Source organism: Camelus ferus, chromosome 4 (assembly GCF_009834535.1).
Source record: "Camelus ferus isolate YT-003-E chromosome 4, BCGSAC_Cfer_1.0, whole genome shotgun sequence".
Classification (NCBI taxonomy): Eukaryota; Metazoa; Chordata; class Mammalia; order Artiodactyla; family Camelidae; genus Camelus; species Camelus ferus.
The window spans coordinates 63,025,586-63,043,161 of NC_045699.1; the positions used below are offsets into that span (position 1 = coordinate 63,025,586).

Sequence of the window (17,576 nt, forward strand, 5' to 3'; positions counted from 1 at the left end):
CTGCATCAATCACTTTATTATCCATGAAAAATACTTGAACATCATACTGGAATGTCTAACGCCGAGAGTACTGAGCACCAGTGCTAATGAGGAGGGCTTCATACAGGTGCGAGGGCAAGGAGAAACCCAGAAAAGCAGCTGATCACACAAGCAGTAAGCTCTCCACGGATTAATAATTAAAAGAATTTCACATTCTCTCCAAAGTGCACTTGCCCAGTATCTGGCGCACAGATGGTACAATATGACAATTGGCTTCTCTATTTTTGAGCACCCAAGTTTATTATAGGGGGTAACACATGCAAGTAACAGAATTTGGCCCCAAGTACAGTCAAGGGAGAACACTATCAGGCATCAAAATACGCTGATCTCACACTGAAAAAGGCTAAAAAACACTGCAGGTGTGATCCAGACACAAGGATAAAACTAGTTCAACTTACTCAGTGATGCGGATTTATACGCTACATATGTAGACTTCTCTTTATACAACAAATAAGGGCAATTCTGCAATAAAAACTGGCAACTAATGCCAAGTAACTGTTTGCCTGAAGAAAATATGAAATCCTATTATAGTTCAGAAAATAATACAAACGATTTTAATTTAATCTAGATACAGGTACTTTATTTACAAATATTTAGATTAATAGCATTTTGTTACATCAAATGAAGGGTACAGCAGTCTGAGTAAATCCTGTCACAGGAACGATGAGACCCACTGTAACTAACTGGGAGTCGGGCTATTGCACTGGACAAGCGCAGTCTGAGTCTGTGATTGCTACCTTACACCCCCATGGCTGGTTGGTTGGTTTTGTTTCTGTAAATATATACACAGACCAGCAGGTCATGGTCCCCGGGTGAGTCCCTCGTGATGCAACAGTGTAAGCAAAAAATGGTCACTGCAGTTCCGTAACAGAATACACCAATCTACTCCAGGTATCTTGTTTTTTTAAAAAGTTAAACAAAGACAGAAATAAAGATGAGTCCACAAATTAACCAAATCCTATGTTCTGCACATTCCAGTTTTGGCTTTTATTTAACATTGACTATACAATACTCTGGTACTACCACATGTTTACAACCCAGAAAGCTGTATTTTTTAGTGTCTGTAAATAGGGATTTAAAATGTGTATTTTAAACACAGCAGTTGCGCTGAGAGTGCATTTTACATAATATACTGAGGTTTACCTATCCTACTTCAAATAACTTCTCAATTCCCAGCCTGAACCATAAACTCAATTAAAAATCAATCAACAGAAGAACGTGGTAAAACAAAGTTTGTTGTCTAAAGAAGATTGTTTCCCTTGCAATACAGTATTTTGTCAGTGGCCAAACCACATAGTGCAAAGTAGTAACTTACTTTGTATCAGCACAAACATTGACACACCGTTACAAATACTTTCCCTTTTACAAAACAATTTATGCCAACATGACATAAAACAGCCCCTCACACTAAGAACACAAGGGATATCTTAAATTACTTCACTGTAGTGTTAAAAAATGCACAATTTAAAATCCCTTAACAGCAGACCTGCGGTTCTGGCTGTCTGGTTCAGAATCTCACCGTTCCAAGAAGATAAAGGTATAAAAGCTTAAAATGTGCAATAATAAACCCAGCCTTTTTTCTTTTTCTATACAGTAAGGCAAGAAATGCAGCCTGTAATGCAAAATGTTTACAAAGAGAGAAAAGCAGGTTAGCACATTGTTGATTGCACAAGAACAGTTACGAAAATCAGCAGGTAAGCCACAGTGCAAAGATGGAACAGAATCTGCTAGTGTTAATCCTCTCACGCCAGGAGCTCGTTCCAGCATAATGTCCCCAAACACTGCCAGCACCAAAGGGTGGAGCCAGTATTACATGTGAACTGCAGTCGTGTCTATTTCCTTGTGTGAAATGGAAGGGAGTAACATGGTCACATATAGGTCATACTGTACAAACTGGTATTTTATACTGTTCCAATGCCAGTAATCAATTTATTTTCTTCATTAAAATAATATACACAGAATGTATTGTTAGTTCGGTTCCTTCAAATTTTATACATATTTACTTTCTGCTAAAAAGAAAAAGATAAAATGGTGTAAAAAAAAGATAAAGCTATTAATTAAGCACAAGAGAAAAGATAAATGGATATTTTCCCTGTGCAAGGCTAGGACAGAAGCAAACCTCCTCAAGAAAAAATGCCACCCACACAACAGGGAATTTATCCGACAAAAACAAAACAAAAGGAGTTAAAGAACAACCCCTTCTCTATCATCAGAAGTCATTTCACAGCAATAAAGTTAATGGGTTACAACAGACATACTTGAACAGTTAAAGATGGGTAGAAAGGCTTAAGATATCATCAAACTAAACCGTACAATGAGACAAAGCCTTGCCAAAAAGGGAAGGGTAAAAAATCAAGTCCAGCATCAGTGCTCAGTGTAAATCATGTATTGGTGACATACCTATCACGAGGACAATCGGGGGAAAAAAAGTCTAGATTTACCATGCAGGAGAGATTTATTACTCTACTTGCCTTTGATAACCTGATTACATCTAGTTGTTTAGCAGTTTAGTATTGTGTTAAACTGTTTTTACAACAGAGTTGTTTTTTCTTTTTTTTTTTTTAATTAAACCCAGTAAGATGTACAGAAGACAATGAGGCAGTAAAAAGTACTGCTTCCAACAGACAGAGGTGAAAGGTCAAATGAGAGCCTCGGCAAAGAGGTCACTAGCAGCCACAGCCTTCTCTCTGGGGTTGGGGTTCACTGGTTAGCCGGCCTCCCTGTGGAGCTGAAGGTTTGTGTTGTACACCAGACTCGGCAGCATTCAGATCCAAGCTTCCATCCTGAATGTTCTGATAGATTTTCTTGGCAGCCTCAAGGAAAGCATCTTCTACATTCTCTCCCCTAAGAGGCAATCAACAACTTTAGTGGAGAACCACAGCTTTCTACGAAAGATAAGACATTATACACTAACCTTTTGCTAACCTTTAGTCAACTGCCATGATGTCTTCAACTTAGCGACTGTCATCTAATAAAGGATTAGCAGAAGACTGAGCTAAGAGAACATGGGAAAATATTTTCTGTGGAAAGCACATAAACACAATACTAAGGGCTGTTTCTACAACCCTATTCAGATAACTGTAAGTTTTCTAATCATTAAAATGCTGTATGTTTAGATAATAATTAAGACAGGCCATTTCTGTAACTATAGTGGGCATTCCATGATTATTTCCAAATACATACAGAACAGTATTCCAGGATCTGTATGGTCCGGTTAGCCACACGTGAGCTGTACTGTTCTTATTACACTTAGCATGTTCACAATCTAGTTCAGTTCTCTTAGGTCTAAGAGTATAGATGAGGCTAAATAAGAAGGGGCTAGCTTCTCATCACCGAAAGGAATTTTTAGCTTAATGAATGAAAAATTATGATAGGAGTCCTGGGGTTCATTAACGGACATGGGATAACAATTAGAAAATGTGAATTATACTTCTAATTATTCTTAGACATTGTATATTTCCTTAAGTCATACTTTCTACCGTGATCAGAAGTATTAAATGAACAGGTTGACCAAACTCGAGTCCAAGATGCCAAATTCAACCTCAGTTGTGAAAGTCAAACACTTTTGAAATGTTAACACAAATTCATTTATTACCAATGGGCGTGATCAAGGCATAACATTTTAGGTAAAGTAACAAAAATTATTTTGAAATGTGAAACAGGATGCACAGAAATGTCTGCTGACTGTTCTTCCTGCCGCAAGCATTACACATTTATATATTACACATTATATGTAATATATACATTACACATTTTTATATATGGTTCTACTGTGAGAAATCTGAATGTAATTAAAATGATCTACTAATTTTAGCCATACTTACGTTTTTGCACTTGCTTCAAGGAACAATAAGCCTAAAAATAAAATTCAGACTATGGTAAGAACATTTCAAATTAACTCACAAGGACATTCTCTTCAGTAACATGTGAATAAAAGTTTCCCCTCAGCCTTCAGTACTCCTGCCACAGTGTTTTATCACAGAGTATACGAGTCTGAGATGGAGGCAATCTTTATATTTGTTATTAAATAACTGTACTACCCCCAACATGAATCTCAAGTAGAAACACATTTTATTTCCTCATTCTTGAGATCTGAGCAGTTTGCATTTAAAAAAAAAAAAACTGTTGAATAATCTGTAGTGTCAAAATCCCACCTATCCTTAGAAATTCTCCCATGTGTGACCCAAAAAAGCCAAAAGTCTTAAAAGAAACCCACCATTTTCTTCAGCAAACTGTTTGGCTTCTTCATATGTAACATCTCTCTGTGCCTCCAAATCTGCTTTATTTCCTATGAGAATTATTACCTAATTTGTGACCAAAAGAAAGATATCTTAAAACAAAAAGCAACCATTTAAATCAAACATGAAATTCTGAAATCCAAAAATCTTGAAAGAAAAAACATGTGAGCCTAAAAAGGAAACTAAATACTAGCAATTATCCATCAGACAGGACTACACAATCATGAAGCGATTAGCATTAAGAGGGATCTCAGCAATCACCTAGGCCAGGGGCTGACAAACTTTCTGAAAAGGGCAAAAAGTATATATTTTAGGTTTGTGGTCTCTTGGCATGTACTTCTTTGACTTTTGTTTTTTAACAACCCTGTAAAAATGTAAAACCCATTCTCAGCTCTCAAGCCATTCAAAAACAAAACAGCCTTGTTTTGTTTTCATGTGCCTGAGACACAGCTGGTCTAGGCCAAAGATTATGATTTCTCTTGAGTAAGACTGCTAAGGGTCCATGGACAAGCTCCAGGGTATCTGTGAATGCACTGAAAGTAAACACAAAATGCTGTAAACAAGGACATTCCCTGAAAGAGGTTTGTCATTTTCATTAGGTTTTCAAAAGTTTCTGGGTCCATCAGAAAGTCTGAAAACTACTTCAACTTCTTCAGCTACAGGAAAGGAAATTAATCCTCAAGTAAGACAAACAAGGACTTCTCAAAGGTCACTCAGTGAGGCAGAGGTAGAAGGACACAGAAGTCAGGTAGAAAACACAAACTGTGACCTTCAAATACTGTTCTCCCCTACACTATCCTTAGGCCAGACTAAGTCTGTAGCTACTGCTAACAAATGACTGTATCCATAGGGGGCAGCAGGGGTGGGAGGACACATATGCAGTGAGTTCAAGGCATAGTATCACACACCTGTATCCTCTTTGGAATCATTTATACAGTGAAGTTAGGCCAAAGTTAAAGGCAGCTCTGAAAAGTTCTAAGAAAAAAGTGTGCAATCATGGGAAATAGGATTTTGGCCTTTATTGGCAAAGGGCTGGGGATAAACTGTCTCTGTCTATATATTATTTGACACCAACTGGCAAACCCACCCTCCTCTTTCCCCGTTTGAGACAGGTGTGGTAATCCAGATACAGATACTTGAGGAATGGGTGGTTTCAATTAAAAGGGATTTCCACCATTAACTTTTATTCATGTGAAATTACAGCCCCTGGCTCTCCTACTTTCAAAAAATGATGTTCATTTAAACTGAATAACCATTTTGACCTGAATGTAAATCTTGAGCAAGGACAGTTAAATAGTACAACAAAAGTGAGCATTCTTCAATCAGTGTGGACAAGTGCCCACTGAGGAAAGAAGTTTTCACACATAGTCCACTAATCTTTTAAAGAATAAGGTAATGACACTTAAAAAGAAATCAATTAAAAAAAAAAAATCAGAGTAGATAAAGTCATAATGGCTCAGGAGTACAGGGCCATTACAGGACAGGTACTCAAAGTAGGAAATGTTTACTGAATGGGAACACTGCCTACTTTCCCAGTTCCTTAAGATTTCCAAACCATGCTTCCCATCATGAAAGGGGACATATCAAGTGGCATGCTAACAAGAGAGGTACAAAATATATCAACAACGAAATGAGAAAGTATGTAACCTCCACACAGAAATCAAAGGCATAGTTACAGAAAATGCAACATTTGAGCTGGACCTTAAAATAAAGATGTTCTTTCTTCTGAAGATCAGGTAAGATTTTAAGAGGCACAAATAAGACAGGAAGGACATGGCTAACTTCTTATTATTCTCCTCTAAGGACCCTTATACAGTAAGTTTTTTCTTCTTGTTTTTAGTATTTTACTCAAATCGCAAAAGCTTACAAAAGAGTAGAGAGGTCTTATATACCCTCCGCCAAGCTTCCCCAATAGCAGCATCTTGCATAGTCACTGCACATTCTCAAACCCAGGAACTTGACATTGGTACAATCTACAGCCCTTATCAGATTTCATCAGTTTGACACACTCTCAAGTGTGTTGTATAGTTCCATGCAATTTTACTGCAGGTACAGATTTGTGTCATCATAATCAGGATACAGAACTATTCTATCACCACAAAGGCACTGCTTTGTGCTGCCCTCTTTATAGTCAACTCAAACCCTTCACCCCAATCGCAAACCCTGGCAACCACAAATCTGTTCTCCATCTCTGTAATTGTGTCTTTTTGAGAATGTTTTATAAACAGAGTCATACAGTATGTAATCTTTTTAGACTAACTTTTTTTTCACTCAGTACAATGCCCTTGAGAGCTAATTTGCTGTATGTGTCTACAGTTCATTCTTTTGTATGGCTGAGTGTTCCACAATCATGGATGTACCAGAGTGTTTAACCATTCACCTATCGATGGCCATCTAGTTTGTTTCCAGTTTTGGGCTACTGCAAATAAAGCTGCTATGAACATTTATCTATAGGTCTGTATGTATACCTACAGTGGATTTAATATGATAATGGATGTGAAAGTTCCAGGCACAGTCCCTGGCATAACAGGTAAACCATGTTAACTGACTCTCAATAATAATTAAATTGCTGTTCCCTGATAACAGCCAATCTTATCATGAATTACTATTTACTAAACCAGGCCACTGCCAGGTGCTGGGTACAAAGCTAAGTGAGACACAGGCCTTACTCTTGAAAAGCTTGGAGTCAGTCACAGCACTGTGCCTTTCCTCATTTGTTCCTGGAATACCCTCTACAGCATTTACTCAGACTTTATCTACCAACCCTCAAATCCCAGCTCAAACACCCCCTCCTCTGTCAAGCTGGTTTCTCCAGATGGCACTGCTCATACTGGGCACCCTCTTCCCCAAGTGCCATACCAGTCACTCTATTTCTAACCCTATTTCACTGTTTTTCAATACAGTTACTTGTATACCCTCAGGTAATGTCCTGCTAGACTACAACCTTCTGTGGGCCAGGGACCCACATTTATTCTTGTATACTGCAGAGCCTAGCACGGTGGACAGCCAGCCTTGAAAATCTCAATAAATAAGTATCTTCTCCATCTGGCTAAGAAGCTGATTTTTTCAAGCAGTGTAGAACTCCTTATTTTTAATTGAAATTTTACTGAGATTCACATACAGTTGTAATAAATAATACAGAAATCCCTCATACATTTTGCCCAATTTTCTCCAATGGTAACATTTTATGAAACTAATGCAGAAAAAAGCAATAGTTTCAGATTTCATAGTCTTTACTTGACACCCTATTTATTATTTTCTTTTTTTTTAGCCACGAACAAACAAAAACCAAGTATAAGATGTGAAACCTGGGGTAATTGGTACAAAAAAGAGTTTAAAGTTTGCTTCAATTAATTTAAGAATAAAACAGATTCTCTCATTCTTAGTACCCAAATATAGTACCCAAAAAAGCTCACTTATTAGCAAATGGCTTTCCTTTCTGGGTCAACTTAGATCTTAAATTTTCTGTGTAACAGATGTCATTTAACTTACAGTATTTGGATTGGTGAGATTCCTTGCATCTGTCAACCAGCTGCTTAAGTGATTGTATGTACTTCTTCTGCAAAAATTAAAGTTTACATTTGTGACTGCCACATACAGTTGCCATTTCAATAGGAAAAAAACTTCAACAGATATTTTAAATATACACTTTAATCAACAGATCCTTTAAAAAGTATTTCTGATTCGACTAGATTGTTACTCTAAAGAACAACTGTTGAATGTAAACACATACTTTTCAAAAATCTAGCCAAATCTACTGTTTTTAAATAAATAACTCAATAAGCAACAACTCTATAATCACTTACATGTCAGGAATAAACTGTTTAAAATTCTAAACTCAGAATTTTCAGTCTGAAATAAAAACTAAAATTATTTTTAAATCATCCAGATTTTCAATCACAAAATCGGAGACAAAATAGTACCAAAATATCTAACCAATGACACATTCAATAGAAAACATTTTTTGCAGCTGTCTTTAAATTTTTCAAATTGGAAACCAAGACAGCCACACTACTGTATAAAATTCACCTTTCCTTAAAGAGTAAGCTAACTACAACAGCATTTAAAAATGGCTTTAAAAAGACATTTAATATATCTGACTGGAAATTAAAGTCCCCAGGTATATTAGAAAGTGAGTTTATTTATCAGCAGTTAAGTCATTTTAGGATTCAGACTGCCCTACTTCTCTAGTTTCTCCAAGCAAGAGTTTAAAAACTCATGTGTTCATTTACACTAGCCTAGCAGGACCTAAGATAGCAGACAAACCCAAATAATTTACAATAATATACAAAGTATACCATTAATATTAATTAGACTTTACCAAAGAGGTCAAAATTTTAAAAAGTTTGAAGATTAAAAATGTTTGATTTATACAGACTCACTGAACAGGTGAAGAAACAGAAAACCATGAAGACTTAAATGATTTCAGAGCCAAGTGTAGACCCCTTTACACACATCATGTCCTCAAAGTGTTTTCGACTTCAGCCTTATGAATATATTCCATGATCTCCAGCAGCCAGTGCTCATATAAAACCTGATATTCCAAATACCTAATCCTTTTCCAGTGAAAACTGAAAAGAACTCCTTACTCAGACCCTTTTTACATATTACACACAAATCACCACCTAAATGTCAAAAAAAGGTCACATAAAATAACTACTTTTTCCCAATGTTTTAAAATTTTCTAAGTAAAGCAATGGTCAAATATAAATTTTAAAAAGCACAAGCCTTATCATTCCTCAGTATTTGTAGTACTAGCACACTCTGCTTTTACACAGCAGATATACCTTGCTTTGCACACAAAATCTTACACAACACAAGCCCCGAAGTACTTATTTCAATGTATTTTAAAACGTCAAAGCTGACAGCAAGAGTGAATTACAAACAGCCACCACTTTGGTAAACAGGAAAACCTACACATTCTTTGTAAGTAGTATCAAGATCATGTAAACTGTATTATTTACATGTACCTTTACTTCTGCTAATGCTTTTAGTAATTATTTCATTACTAATTTAAAATTTACCATCATAATTTCAAATCTATAAATATAGTATTATCCAAATATTCATTAATTGGTGGTACTAGCGCTTAAAAAAAAAAGGGCACTAAAATACCCCTAACTTTGGCATGGAGGTTCGATACACTATGTCAAACAGCTGATACAGCCAAACTGTCATGATAAGCTATGCTGCCAGTTTAGGAAAGTACCCTGTTACAATCAGAGTTAATGCCAAGAATAAAAAGTATTATTAAAGCAGGGACTTTTAAGTTTGCAAAATGTCAAGGATTAAGAGTAGAATAAAAAAAAGTAAAAAAATCAGAGTCACGGCTGCAACATCAATGTCACTATGAAGTATCACTCCAGCAAGAAAGTACTTGTCTAAAGCCCAAAGTACTTTTTTTTTCACTAACAGTTGTATTGGGACATAACAAACATACCATAAAGCTCATCTTATTAAAGTATATGATGTAGTGGTTTTTAATACATTCACAAAGTTGTGCAATGATCACCACTCTAATTCTAAAACAGTTCATCACCCCCAAAAAGAAACCCCATACCCGCTAGCACTTACTCCTCATTCCCTGGCAATCCACCTTCTGTTTTTACGCATTGGCCTCTCTGGGTATTTCATTTAAATGGAATCATACAACATTATGACCTTACACGTCTGGCTTCTTTCACTTAGCAAAATGTTTCCTAGGTTCATCTACTTTATAGCACGTATCAATGTTTCTTTTCTTTTAATGGTCGAATTACGTTCCACTGTATGGATATATCATATTTGTTTATGCATTCATCAGCTGATGGGCATTTGGGTTGTTTCCAGCAGAGTACTGTTGATGACTCAGATAGACACAAGTTTTACCAAAAAGTACTTACTATGCTTAAAAGTACCTTTAAAAGCAAAATATACACACATATCAAGTCATCTTAAATTTACACAATGTTCTATATAAATTGTATCTCAATAAAGCTAGAATAAAAAAATACACATACAACGAGCAAAACAAACTACCACACTGTAGACAGATACACTCTAAGCATACTAACTGTATCTAAATTTTATTAATAATGCATGAGTTTTTAATTGTGCAAAGTCTTCAGGAATGCATTCCCTCATAAAAGGATGTCCTGTACAGAAAGCCAGGTTCTTTAATAATCTTCCCACAAAACGATTTACTGATCATGTTATTACTAATTGCCTGGCTCTAGTGAAGAGTGTTAAAGCTGTCTCATTCTGTTTTACCTGAGACCATCCAATTCTAAAATTTAGTAAAACTTCAAGGACTATATTTACAATCATCCACTATCCTTATTCTAAGGCAGCATTTCCCAAAGTGTGTCTTCAATAAAATAACCTTAGGAAACATCAAATTAAACAAAGTTAAAGAGTTAATTTACTACAGAACTTCTCAAGGTTTTAATATGCTAATGTGCACTGTGACCCTTCAAGAAGAAACAGTATAAAGCATTTCCCAAAAGGAAATACACTTGAAAGTCTAATTATCACTTGGTCCCACTTGCTATCTCTAACCCCAAAAGTGAGACAAGAGGCACAGTGCTTTACACTGGCACTTTGCATTAAAATGAAAGGTGATTCAGTTTATTTTCTAGCTTACAGTAGGCAAACAGCAAAGAGTTTAATGAAGTGACACACAATTTTCCAAAGTCTAACATTTAAGGTGCAGCTTTGTTACTTTGTATCAAGTGCTTTAAGTTTCCAGAAATAACAGAGTTGAAATAAATTTAATCTTGCTGCATGAAGTATCACGAGCTACTTCAATCCATTTTAGGACAAAAAAGAATTTAAGTAAATGAACAAATACTTCAGATGCAATTTTGAGAACTTCTTGTAATCTACCATGTTGGATTAGGAAAACTACTTAATTCTTTGCTTGGCCTTATTTTGAAGAGGTGTAAACTTTAACACTAGAGGTTGAATAGAGTAACTCCTCAAGATGTGCCTCCTTTCTGCCGAAGTCAAAAGAACAGTTTGGTGTAAAATACTATTTCACCTCAAATAATTCAACTGATACTGCTTTTCAGAACAGTATTTTTCCATTAGCTCCACCAGCATCTCCTAAAGTTCTTCAGTCATACCCATTTTCAGAAAAGGAAATCAACATATTGTATCATATATCAAGTCTTACACACAGCAATTTAAAGAAACTATAAGCCTAAATAAGTTCATTTATAGTCACACAATTACAAACTAAAGAATGCCTAAATCAATTGAAAAAAGAAACCACAGTGCCTAAAGTAGATTTCCTTTTTCAAGTAGGAAGGCTGAAAATTATTAATTTCTTACCTAGTGATATCATACACCATAAGTGCTCCTGCAGCTCCTCTGTAGTAGCTTCGTGTGACAGCCCTAAACCTCTCCTGTCCTGCTGTATCCCAAATCTGCAGTTTGATTTTTTGGCCACTAACTTCAATTATTCTTGTACCAAATTCAACACCAATTGTGTGAGGACAGTCAGCCATAACTGTTAGGAAAGAAAAGAAATACAATATAATATTCCAACTTCCAGAAAGCTTCAAAGTAAGACTAGTGGGGAAATAATGCACTGGATAATCAAATGATTTATTAATTATAATTTATTAATACTGAAGGCTATAAACAGACTAAAGCTTGCACTAAAAAAAGTTAGCAAAAACACAGAAGTAAGAAGTCAAAGAGATCTGACTGGACTAGAACAGGGGTCAGCAAGCCTCTGTAATGAACCAAATAATAAATCAACTCTACTTTGCTGCTGAAGCACAAGAGTAGCCATAGACAATACATAAAATGGGCACGGTTGCATTCTAACAAAACTTTATGTATAAAAATGGGCAGTGACTGATTTGGCCCACAAGTTGTTTGCTGCCCCCTGGACTAAAAGAATCTGTTAATTAAAAATAAAGATTTTAATAAACTCTTCATAATACCAACATTATACTATTTAACCTTCTGACAATCATTACATGTAACAAATCAATCAATAGTTTTAGGACTCTAGGCATTTTCAGTCAAATACTTACCCTGTAAAACATTATCAATATCTCAAAGAAAATCATATTTAATATATGCTTACCATTATATATTGGCAAGTTATGTATGTCTAATCCAATAGGACAAGCTTATTAGTCCTTTCTTTAAAATTAGGCCACTGAAAACCTACACCTACTATTATCCTCCTGTACAAGGACACAAAGACCGCTGGATGCATCATAAAATATTAAGCAAAAAAATGCCATAGGAATATTTAAACTATATGGAAACAATTTCAACTATATTTAGCCTATATAAAATAAGATACCCCCTTCCCCTACCACCCAAGATAGAGCAGTACTTTGAATCTTAATCATCCAGTCATGAATGTAGAAAGAACTCCATTTTAAATATTTCCAATCCATTATTATTTAGTTATTAGCAAGTGATATATGAACAAATTTCCGCTAAGGTAATTTCTAGCTTGGAAAGTCAGAGAACAATAAAAAGATTACTTAAATTTGATACTATAGCATACATTTTTATTTTTTATAATTTTTTTAAATTTACGTTTTTATTATCAAAAAACCTAAACGAGTCAATCAAATTATACACGGCATATAAAAATCAACATTCTATACATGCAGGTATATTTCATTTTATCTGCTACTATTAAAAAAAATTACTCCCTAAAAACACAAGTGCACATATAGAGAAAGGCTATATTTAATCGCATAGAGTATGCTGAAAATTACACTTTTTAAAAGGCAGGAAAGTGACAATGAAGAATTTACTAAGGTTTTTACCTTACATATTGAACTTACACTTTTTTTCTGTAAATTGATGAAGCAAGCAAGATTTTCCTACTCCCATGTCCCCTGTATAAAAAAATGGTTCAAGTGGTAATTACATTTCTCAATTTTACAGCCTTATATGCAGTGATTGCTAGACCCCTTTCACTGTATCACATCACAAATTTCTAGAACAGTTAAAAATTTTTACTTCCCTAATTTGTAATGAGTTCAAAAGATCCTCAGGGTCTGTTTTCACTGATACACAAATCAACTACTCCCAACCTTCAGCAGTGATAGAATGTGGTCATGAACAATGTTAATAAATAGGCACCAGCTGGGAAGAGCTTTTTAACAGAGGAACTGTTGTTAATAGTATTTTTTTAATTTAAGCTTTTTCAACATTTTATATAGTTTTTTTTCCCCTTAACCCACACATAAAAGTCAAAGACTCCTAGGAGTGACCAACAGGGCAGCATATAACAAGTAGAAATAATAAGCTTTGGAAGCTTGATTCACTAGATCCCATCTTATCTCATATTTCTTGTATTTCTTGTAGAATTCTACAAAAGAAAAGAATGGCATTAAATGAAAACCATAACAGAATAGATGTCATATCTGACTGTACTAAAAGCAATTTAACCTCTGGTGAAGGAATTATTACAATAAAGCCACAAAAGCTCAGTATTAAACCAAACTGTTATAATGTGAAGAACTGACAGAAAAATATGTGTACTTTCAACTGTGCTCTTAAAAACTGTATTTAGATAAACAGCATTGTCTTTTAAATTGAGCAAAATCTTGAAATTAAACAGAAAAACCACCATTATATTTTATGTATGACACAATTAATCAATGCTCTTTATCAATTTTTGGACTCCAGGGGGCTCTGAAAGTTTTCATATTTTTGGAATGTATCTGCACTCCTAGGAAATTAATCTCATACCCAGTATTAGCAAGCTTTCTGGTAGCCCTCAAGAAAAACCAACATCACTTCAAAGGTACGCAGATAAATAGAAGTACTTAGGGCCACAAAACAAAAGGTACATCAGTAATGCAAAAATAAATCTTATCAAAGGAGTTTTTTTTTTCTGATAGAGGGGAGGTAATTAGGTTTATTTATTTAGTTTTTAGAGGAGGTATTGGGGATTGAACCCAGGACCTCATTCATGCTAAGCATGTGCTCTACCACTTGAGCTATACCCTCCCCCAAAGGAGTTTTAATTTTGCAATGAGAAAATCATTCACTTCTTCTGGGGTAGTATGTTAAATATTAGTATATAAATATTTTGTATTTTAACATTCTCTGGAGAACAAGAGTGTAAGTTAAATAAACTTACCAATAATAATATATTTAAAGATGTAAGAGTAGTTGTACGGTGCAGTTGCCATGGTGGCACTAAAAACAAAGAAAATTGTTACATCAGAAAAAAATATACATAAGTTATCCAAGCTGATCACGGCTATCCTTTAAAGAGATATAAAATAAAGCACACTGACTATAAACAAAATGTTGGTTACAGTAAGTTAGAGCAAAATTGCATTTCCCAAATTGATCAAATACACAAATTCTCTTGGATGAACGCTGCTTTAATATTCTCATGTATTATCCATAGAGATATAAGAAACCATGTATATCAAAACAATTCCAAACTTCACTTTGGAAATATCCAATAAGAAATGTTACTCTGGAAAACTTCAAACAAGAAAATTTTTATAAATTTAAGTTAAATATCATTATAAATAATCCTCCTCTCTTATTAAGGTCCCCATATCTGTTAAATGATCAAATGAATTACTGATGGCCTATTTGTTTGAAACTCTGATTTTATAACTGAATGTAATAAAAATTAAGCATCAACTTATAAACACAAAATAACGTTTTTACCCTACTTTAGATCAAAGGTTAGCGTAGCATCCAAAGCAATCATATTATTTCTAAACCAAATGAATGTCAGACTTAGAACGACATGAAACTGTTGTTCTTATAGATTAAAAAAAAGTCACTTATTGATGATTTCATGTGGCTCAATCCAACAAAGGATTTGAAGATTAACAATATACCAAATGCGTGCTATATATATTATGCTAGGAGTTAAGAGAAATAATGGTGTAAAATACTACTTGTGGTTGTAAAATTTGAAAGTTTATGTATTAGAAGATATTTCAAAAGATCATAGCCCATTCCTTACCCTCAGATAAGACAACCTAAAGAATTCTAATTTCTCTCCTACTTTTAATAACCTAAAGAGAAAACTTCTCCAATTTATTCAAATGAATGCCTTGAATGTGTCAGACACTGTGCTAAGTACTAGAGAGTAAGAGGTGAATTCTAATACTGATATTAAGTTTCAGTAAAATTTATTCCCCAATAAAACTGAAAGAAAAAAAATCTATTCTCAAACCAGTCTGCAGCTTAAAGAAAGACAAAAATTCTTTATATGTATAAGGGTTTAACCCATTTTTAAAATTTTGATTTCCAGTATTTTTTTTTTTTTTTTGATTTGGTTTTTACTGTTTTGGCCAACTACCACACACAAGCCAGACATTTAATGATTGGGGAGATTCAGTTACTGAAATTAACACCTTACTCAATGTCATATTTCAAATAAAATTTCTTTAAAACTAATAAAATTTAACCTGTAGAAAAATACATATATTAAATAAGTGAATTATTGTTATTAGGGAAGAGGAAGTTGTTAACTACAGCAAATTATGAGACAATCATTTCAAACAACAGTCTTCTCACTTAGCTGTATGAAATCCATTCAACAAAAGTGGGACATGTTGTAACATTTATAATCAGTCTTCAACATCACAGAAAACTCCCTCAACCAGTTCTTTCAAAAAAGGAGTTTTTCTAGTTAAAGTAACTCTGATTCTGAACATCTTACTAATAATATGATTCCCATTTTCCAGGTACTAGGAACTCATATCTTTTAAGAATGAGCTTGATCCTGAGGTTCAGACTGGTCTAGATTTATTCACCATATCTCTGAACCAGATGCTAAAGACATGGGAAAAAAATAATCTCACAGTAAAAATGATATTTAAAGCTTATTAACTTCTTGGTCTACATTCCTCCCAGGCTCTTTTCTTGTAATTAATTTTTAACTCCTCTTTTAAACTTCTTTTTCCCCATTCAAACTTGGGGGAAAGTAATTATTTAGTCATCTTTAAATGACTATTTATCTCAAGCTCCTCCCCTTTTGATTTTCCTATTTCCTTTCCCACTTCTAACTGAAAGTTGTTAACTGTACATACTTTGCTTCCCTTCATTTTATTATGTTAAAACTATGGTGTCTAACAACCCCAATTTCTACTCAAAATGCTCTAAAGGCTGACCATGAAATTACAATCCAATCCTAGTTGTACTAATTTCTGTACTTGCTAATTATCACATAAGCACTCGTTAATTAAATATCTACTGAGATGACTAATTTTTAAAATGTTTTTCTTTAATCACCAAGCATTAATTAGTATAAACTATTTCCAAATAAAAGAGAATGATCACTATTTCAGACTGAACACCAGCATCCTGTGTCCATCTCACCACACAATTTTCTGGTTCAAATTTCTTAAAAATTAAAAACTCTAAAAGCTGAGCAAAGGAAAACTACTCAAACTTACTAATTTCAGTAGACAGGAAGGCAGAAAATATTTAGCACTATAGCCACTAATACAACAGGTCCTTCTTTTCTTATTCTAAGGTAAAATACTAACGAGGTTTAAATAGATGCCCATAGTTTATTGATAGCATTCACTCAAAATTACGTATTCTGCAGTAGAACTATGTTCAAGTGGCCCCTTTTAAATATTAACTATGCTTAATATTGCTTTAACAAAGCATTTCTTGAACATGAAACATACCAACGTTAAGGTGATGAATATATTTGTAACTAGCTTTGGAAGGGGAAATATGTTTTTCTCCCATCACTTAAGGGTGCAAGGGTGCTTCTGCTCTACTTTGAGAACTTAGAATTAAAAAAAAAAAAAAAAGGGTTGGTGAGAACAAGAAGCATTGGTCTAGTTCAAACACTCTGAAAACATGAGTTCACTCAACACAACAATATTCACTAATTAAAAACCCTTGGTGATATTCTGTAATTTGTGCACAGCTACTGGTGTGATTAAAATGCACTTTCTCCCATGTTTTACAAAAACCATTTGAATAAAATTCACATATAAAGACCTCCTTTAATACCTTTGATTTCTTTAGGAAAAAAAGTACAACACAGACAAGCATCATTAAAATACCTGATGAACAACTTGTAAGCTAATAACAAACCCAACTGTCATAGTTACCATTTACTGGGCACTTAACATATGCCAGGCAATGTGCTAAATACTTTACAAGCAATCTCATTTAATCCTCACTACTACCCTGATAAAATAGTGACTATTATCCTCATTTTACAGATAAGGAAAGACTCAACAAGTAATATGCCCACATCACAGAGCTAAGTGGTCAAGTCTACAGTGCTCTAACTGCAGAGAACCCCCTCTTCATCACTATACTATCTGGCCTCCTCCA

At 34.4% G+C, this 17,576-nt stretch overlaps 1 protein-coding gene and 1 long non-coding RNA gene across 2 annotated transcripts in view; one reads left to right on the forward strand and one right to left on the reverse strand.

Annotated features, from left to right (window-relative positions):
• Positions 1-17,576, reverse strand: part of RAB14 (RAB14, member RAS oncogene family) — a 22,854-nt gene continuing 5,278 nt past the window's right edge. Inside the window, exons 2-8 of the mRNA XM_032478333.1 lie at positions 14,383-14,441; positions 13,076-13,129; positions 11,589-11,766; positions 7,770-7,836; positions 4,256-4,343; positions 3,864-3,894; positions 1-2,883 (exon numbers count right to left, since the gene is read on the reverse strand). Of these exons, the coding sequence (XP_032334224.1) occupies positions 2,706-2,883; positions 3,864-3,894; positions 4,256-4,343; positions 7,770-7,836; positions 11,589-11,766; positions 13,076-13,129; positions 14,383-14,434 (648 nt within the window). The 5' untranslated portion in view covers positions 14,435-14,441 and the 3' untranslated portion in view covers positions 1-2,705. The remainder of the gene's footprint in view (positions 2,884-3,863; positions 3,895-4,255; positions 4,344-7,769; positions 7,837-11,588; positions 11,767-13,075; positions 13,130-14,382; positions 14,442-17,576) is intronic.
• Positions 17,075-17,576, forward strand: part of LOC116663247 — a 19,684-nt gene continuing 19,182 nt past the window's right edge. Inside the window, exon 1 of the long non-coding RNA XR_004319456.1 lies at positions 17,075-17,152. This is a non-coding gene — a long non-coding RNA (uncharacterized LOC116663247). The remainder of the gene's footprint in view (positions 17,153-17,576) is intronic.